Source organism: Hippopotamus amphibius, chromosome 2 (genome assembly GCF_030028045.1).
Source record: "Hippopotamus amphibius kiboko isolate mHipAmp2 chromosome 2, mHipAmp2.hap2, whole genome shotgun sequence".
Taxonomy (NCBI): domain Eukaryota; kingdom Metazoa; phylum Chordata; class Mammalia; order Artiodactyla; family Hippopotamidae; genus Hippopotamus; species Hippopotamus amphibius.
The window spans coordinates 143538172-143544400 of record NC_080187.1 but is presented as its reverse complement, the minus strand read 5'-3'; the positions used below and the strand labels follow the sequence as shown (position 1 = coordinate 143544400).

The 6229-nt window shown below is 48.8% G+C and overlaps 1 protein-coding gene across 2 annotated transcripts; it reads right to left on the bottom strand.

Moving 5' to 3' along the window:
- Nucleotides 1–4289: 4289 nt before the first annotated feature.
- HDDC3 (HD domain containing 3) lies at nt 4290–5956 on the bottom strand. 2 transcript variants are annotated; one of them, XM_057719955.1, is made up of 4 exons: nt 5803–5956; nt 5435–5490; nt 5087–5327; nt 4290–4782 (listed from the first exon to the last, which is right to left on the bottom strand). In XM_057719955.1, the coding sequence occupies exons 1-4, from the start codon at nt 5912–5914 to the stop codon at nt 4652–4654; spliced, it is 540 nt and encodes a 179-aa protein (XP_057575938.1). In that variant the 5' UTR covers nt 5915–5956; the 3' UTR covers nt 4290–4651. The 2 variants fall into 2 exon arrangements, with proteins under 2 accessions (XP_057575938.1, XP_057575939.1); XM_057719956.1 differs by having other exon boundaries at nt 4640–4935; nt 5803–5954.
- Nucleotides 5957–6229: the final 273 nt, after the last annotated feature.

Sequence of the window (6229 nt, the reverse complement as noted above, 5' to 3'; positions counted from 1 at the left end):
GACGTCAGGCAGCATTGCTCAAGGTGTGATCCAGAATCACCAGAATTGCTTGTTGAAAGTCCAGCTTCCTGGGCTGCCCTGGCTGGGGCTGCTCCTCCAGCCCGCAGGTTGGAATGGGCATCTGTTCGGCAGAGCCACGGATCCCAGAGACTGACCTGTAACAAGAGCAAGAAACAACCCCTCCCTTAGTGCACAGGAGGAGAAACAGTTTCTTTGGCACAACATATTGAATCAGTCTCTGGGAGGAGGGGCCAGAGAATCTACATTTTTAACAAGCTCCCAGGTGAGACTTGCACACGTAATTTGGACATGGGCCTACTATTTTAAGGCTAGCAGCAACCCTTTCCCACGGAGCTTGGCCCTGAGACCTCACAGTTCTGAGGGTTACATCAAAACCAGAACCAGATCTCTTATGTATACTTGAGAAAGTGTTTGCAGTTCAGGAAAGTGGACTACTTGTGCTTGATTGAAATTTTTTGAATATATTTTTCAGGTTCCATTTCTTAAAGGACACCAAATTTTACACTTACTTAGATCTCATTTGTTTGTTTAAAGTATTATTGTCTTATGGACTCTGACAACTGTACCATCTCCATTCTGACAGGCTTCCCTTTATGGTATCTGGTAGGAGAAAAAATATCTCTCTTGCCTTTGCAGAAAAGTACACCTTTCCAGTTCAAAAATATTTAAAAATTAAATTATGTGTATAGATGTTTATAAGATGTGATGTGTGGAATACAACAGCCTTGTAGAGACCATAGGATTAAGTGCTGGTCTGTTTCTTAGAGTAGATCAGTGCCTGGGGTTAAGAATGTAATTAACCTATAAATCATACTCTGGAATTGGAAGGAACTTAGAAATCATTGTGTCAATATAATTTGATAACCTGACACATTTAATTTCTAATAAACTATTTTTGAGTGTTAAAAAAAAAAAAAAATTGGGACTTCCTAGGTGGCACAGTGATTAAGAATCTGCCTGCCAATGAAGGGGCAAGGGTTTGATCCCTGCTCCAGGAAGATCCCACATGCCTCGGAGCAACTAAGCCCGTGTGCCACAACTATTGAGCCTGCGCTCTAGAGCCCGTGAGCCACAACTACTGAAGCCCACGTGTCTAGAGCCTGTGCTGCGCAACAAGAGAAACCACCAAAATGAGCCCGTGCACCACAGTGAAGAGTAGCCCCCTCTCGCCACAACTAGAGAAAGCCTGCGTGCAGCAATGAAGACCCAACGCAGCCGATAAATATATTTAAAACAATCAACCAGGGACCTTAGGAGTAAGGGAGAACTCAGGAAAGAGTGAGCCCAGGGAGCATGCACCCTTTGCTCCAGGAGTGCCTGCTTTCAATGCAAGATCCTCCATTAGGGAATATGGAATTTCTCTACAATTACAAACATGTATAATGTTAGTTCTAGAAGGGCACATAGAGATCATTTAGTCCAACCCTCTCATTTTACAAATGAACTGAGACCCACAAAGTTTATGTGAACTCACCTATGTCAGTGACAGCGCCAATTCATTGTTTTTTCCACTATGCAGTATCAATACCAGGTTATTGAACAAATCAGTTTTCAATGAAAACAGTTAAAAACAAACCAAACAACAAAACAGAACCAGGACATAACAGAAGCAACTTCAACACTGGAAATGGATAGGATTCTATTCCTCTGCAACTCTCCATCCACTTAGGACCATTCTGTTTCCACAAAGACGGGAGGGCTGCATGGTCAGCTGGAACCATGAAGAGAAAGGCAGACTCAGGCTATTAATATTTAAGAGCCGAGTACCCCCAAGCAGGGTGGGCCAGGCCCACTCCGCTCTGATTTGGCGTGCCTAGGGGATGGGTATAGCCTGTGTGAAGAGAGTGGCATCTTTACCTGAAATTGACCTGCTTACCACACTCTGTCACTGTGTTTAGCTAACGACTCTCAGGCACTCACAGAGGAAGTCATAGTCTGTGTGGTAGGAATGAGGCTTACCATCTAAGAGATCTCTGAACTCAGTTTTTGTTTTTCCTAACAAAAATGTGTACAAAGAACACTTCAAGGGGCAATTCTCATAGGGAAAAAAAAGAAGTGATAGAGGAGAGACCAGCTCCTTCACAACAAACCTCAATTTTATTTGGGGTCAGTGGGAAATCTGATCTGATTAGAATACTTTTCAGGACCAAGTGATTCTGCAAAGTGTCCATCCATTTTGGCCCCTGACTTAGACCTCCCTAGCTGAGAATAAACCTGAGCTGAAAGAATTCTGAAATGAGGTAGTCCAGGCACAGGAAGCCTATGTAGGGTTGGGGATGAGGCCTCCTTGGCATTTGGAACATGATAGGGTTGAAAATGTAAGACACAGCATTGGGTGTAGAGGCCTGAGAAACTCAGTGGAGGAGGAAAGATGGGTTTCCTTGTCAAAATGCCTGGGGACTTGCATTCAAACTAGATGAGTAAGCACACCTGTAGTGCTGCCCCCTCAGCTCCTAATGCCAAAGAAAGTTAAATAAAATATTAAAAATGTAAAAGCATAGTTCTCTCAAAACAAGAGGAAATCTCCTTTGACTAAGAATGGAGAGAACAGCTACAGCCATGAGCAGAAGACAGGCCATGCAGCTCTAGAGAAACGGAGACCAGTTAAGGACAGATCCTCCAGGATCTCTTTATTGTCATTCTAATTCTAGGCCAGAAGTGAAACTGTTTATTCCCAGCCCAGCAAAAGCCAAAGTAAGCATACACGTAAGTTGTGAAGCCCCCATCATCAGAGACTTAAGGTAGTAATGTATTAACATTAATTTCCTGATGTTGATAGTTGTAGTTTGGTTTATATAGGAGAGTTTCTTTGTCCAAATAGACGGGTGATAGGGCATCAGGTCAGCAAGTTAATCTCAAATGGTTCAAGGGGGAATGTTACTTATCTTGTACTTCCAACCTTTCCAAAAGTTTCTGATTGTTTTTTTATTTTGTATTGTTTTTAACATTTATTTATTTGGCTGTTTTGGGTCTTAGTTGCAACACCGGGATCTTTTCTTGCATCGCGTAGGCTTCTCTCTAGTTGGTGCTCAGGCTCCAGAGTTTGAAGGCTCAGTAGTTGGGGCACGGGGGATCTAGAAGTCCTGAGCTTAGTTGCCTGACCAGGGATCAAACCCACGTCCCTTGCATTGGAAGGTGGATTCTTAGCTACTGGATCACTGAGTAAGTCTCTCTGATTGTTTTTAAAAATTATTGAATAAAGAAAAATCCACTGTATTGGCTCAGATCAAACAGGTTATCTAGGGAGGGAGGCCTGACTCATAATCCAGATCCACTAGCCGCTTCAGACTTGATCTTCACTATTTCCAGCCTGGCTGCAGCTAACCTCACTGGACTGGTTAGTCTTGTCTGGTTAAAAAGGCCCACAGTGTGGCAAGAAGAGAGGAGTTCTGGCCTTGATTCTGTCACTATTCCATGTATTTGATCATTAACAGGTCTTCTCACCTCTCTGAGCTTCGCATTTCATTTCTGTAAAATGAGAACAATAATCTTTACCCTGCTTATCTCATCTGGTTATTATAAAGAACAGATGAGGTAACACATGTGAAAAGGTTTTGTAAAACATCAAGCACCTTGTGACCACAAGGTGACCTTTGACCTAACAACCTCCTCATCCCCACAGATGTACCTTTTTCAAGTGGGCTAATAAGCCTCAGCTGCTCCACAGCGAGCAAAAGTCCATCACTTAGTGACCCCTTCCTGCGGACAGCTGGAAAGGCTCCGCCTCCTCCAAGGCCCCGCCTACCGCCGGGCTCCAAGGGTGGGTCAGTTTCCGGGCCACTTCCCGAGGCGCCGGAAGTTCCTGTCGCTTAGCAACCAAAGGATCCCGAGATGTGATAGCTGTGACTGGGGCTCGGCTACAAACCACGACAAGCTTCCGCTGCAACCCGGGATGTGAGGGACCCGCAGTCCTCCACCGGCCCTATCATGTTGCTGCTGGGGACTCTCCCGTGCTCAGCAAGAGCTGCCAGTAAGCAGGTTGGCACTCCTTTCTAATACAGCTGGTAACCCATCCAAATTTATTAACGAGGAAGCCTACCAATTTTTGAGCATCTGTGTGTCAGGAACGTCACATAATGCAACCCTGATAATTACACAACCTATCTCACCGATAAGAAAGCCAGGCTCCGAGGGGTTCAGGCTCTCAACCTGAGGGGCCTGTCCCCGGGGGGCACACAATTGGAACCCTGCTCTATTGAAGGGCAGGTATTCACCCCCCGCCCCCCATCGGTTCCCCATTGGGGAGGCTGGAGAAGGAGGAGCAGCAATTCAACCCTTTACCCAAATATTTTATTTTGCATAATGATTTTCAAACTAGCGTTTATATATAAGCCCAAGTCCCTGAGGGGCCGGAGATCCCACCATGCAAAAGAGCAAACAAACCCAAGGCCTAGAGAAGGGCAGTGGATGCATTAGAAATGGATAGAATGGGACGCATCATCCCAGAATCTGGGGCTCAGCCTAGTTGGCAGGAGATCTTCAGAGAGAAAGGACACGTGTATTTGGTCTCCAATATCTGGGCCGAGTGAACCAGGGAGGAAGCTCAGGAGGCACCGAAAGGCTGGAGTATGAATCTTCTCTGGCCTGGGCAAGGGTGGAGTCTGTGCCACCAGATGGCTCCAAGGACTACTCAGAGTGTCAGCCCTCGCTCCTTAAACAGCTGCTTTAGAGCCTCTTCCAGCTGTTGATTTGTTCCCTGAAGCCCCTTCACCACCTGTGCTGCCCACTCGAAGTATTCCTGGACTCGGTGTTCGGACCATCCTGCATAAGAATGGACAGAAAACTGCTCACGTTGACGTCCAGAAGGGCACTGGATTTTGTCCACTTCCTGGAGGGCTTGGTGCAGGGCCATGAGATGAGTTCCTGATGGATTTGTCCTGAAAACTTGCCCGTGTCCCGGCTACTGTATTTCTACTGTATGAAAGAAGATCAAAGTGGTCTAGTAAGATTAGTCTAGGGAATTAACAAGAACACCCGGGCTTTTTTTTCAGGGGAATTGACCAAGCGGTGCCTTGAGAAGGTGGATACCCCTCCCTTTTCCCTCAGAGCAGGTGAGGGAGCGTACCCTTTGGGGTGCAGCGATTCAGGTCCCTCAGATTGTACAGCTTGTCTGCCAGCTTCACCAGTTTAGCCCCGGGGCTGCTGTGGGGTGCCTGCTCCACCTGCAGCCGCTTTCTCTCCAGCTTGGGCAGAGTGTTGTCGTCTGTCACCTCCTCCACCAGACGCCGCACTTGTGCCCCAAAGTGCAGCTCCACCTCATCCAGGGTGGTGTCTGTGTCCTCCACCGTGTCATGGAGTAGGGCTGCCTGGGGACAGGCTCCCGCTCAGTCCTCTGACGCCTGCCAAGGGGTGCCCAGAGCTGAATGGGGCCCCTGACCCCCACCCCAGCCCCCTAGCAGAGGAGGAGAGTTACCTGTAACACCACAATGTCAGTGATTCCCGCTTCGTGGGTCAGGATCCGAGCCACACCTGATGGGGCAAAGCAGGAAGTCAGACGGGAGGGAGTCCCAGGGCGGCGTGTGGTGGGTTTTGCAGAGCCAGATGTGGCCCCTCACTAGCTGGGTGACCTTGGGCAAGTCCTTTACTCTTTTGGGTGTCCACTGTACAAAAGGAACAATCATGCCTACCGCCCCAGGTTGTTGTGAGTCTTAAACACGAGCAGTGCCTGGCACAAAGCTTGGTACGGACTAGGTGCTCAACGATGTGCACTCCCTCCGCGTTCCCTTCCCGGTCCCCACCCCCTAGTTGCTACAGCTGTTGCTCCCCCGGCGGCGTGCCCACCGATCGGGTGGTTGATGTAAGGAGTCCCTTCGGGGTCCTTCCGCCGCTGCCGTTGGTGTTTGCGAGCCGCGAAGTCTGCAGCTTCCAGCAGCTGGGCCGCCTCGGAGCCCATCGTGCGGGTGGGATGGGCGACTCCTGTCCCAGGAGCCCGGGGAGCGTGGACCGAGCGTCCACAGCGCCCCCTGGTGCCGCGGAGGCCCGCGGATCGTGGCCTTTGTCCCAGAACGGTTCCCCTGCACTGCGTGGGGGAAGCTGCCCTCAGCATCGCGGCCCTTGGTCAAGTGCTCTTTGCTGAAGGTGCAAGAAGAATGTGGCCTGGCTTGTTGGGAACCCACAGCCTGGGGGAGGGAGGAAAACAGTCAAGAAATAAGACAGTGGTCTCACAGTGTGTCCAGGGCAGGAAGGCACAGGGGACTGTGGTAACTTG

Coding starts and splice junctions, on each gene's coding strand:
- HDDC3 (XM_057719955.1), bottom strand. CDS start 5,914: ATGGGCTCCGAGGCGGCCCAGCTGCTGGAAGCTGCAGACTTCGCGGCT. Junction 5,491..5,802: donor TTACATCAACCACCCGATCG/GTGGGCACGCCG, acceptor TTGCCCCATCAG/GTGTGGCTCGGATCCTGACC. Junction 5,328..5,434: donor CTGACATTGTGGTGTTACAG/GTAACTCTCCTC, acceptor GCCTGTCCCCAG/GCAGCCCTACTCCATGACAC.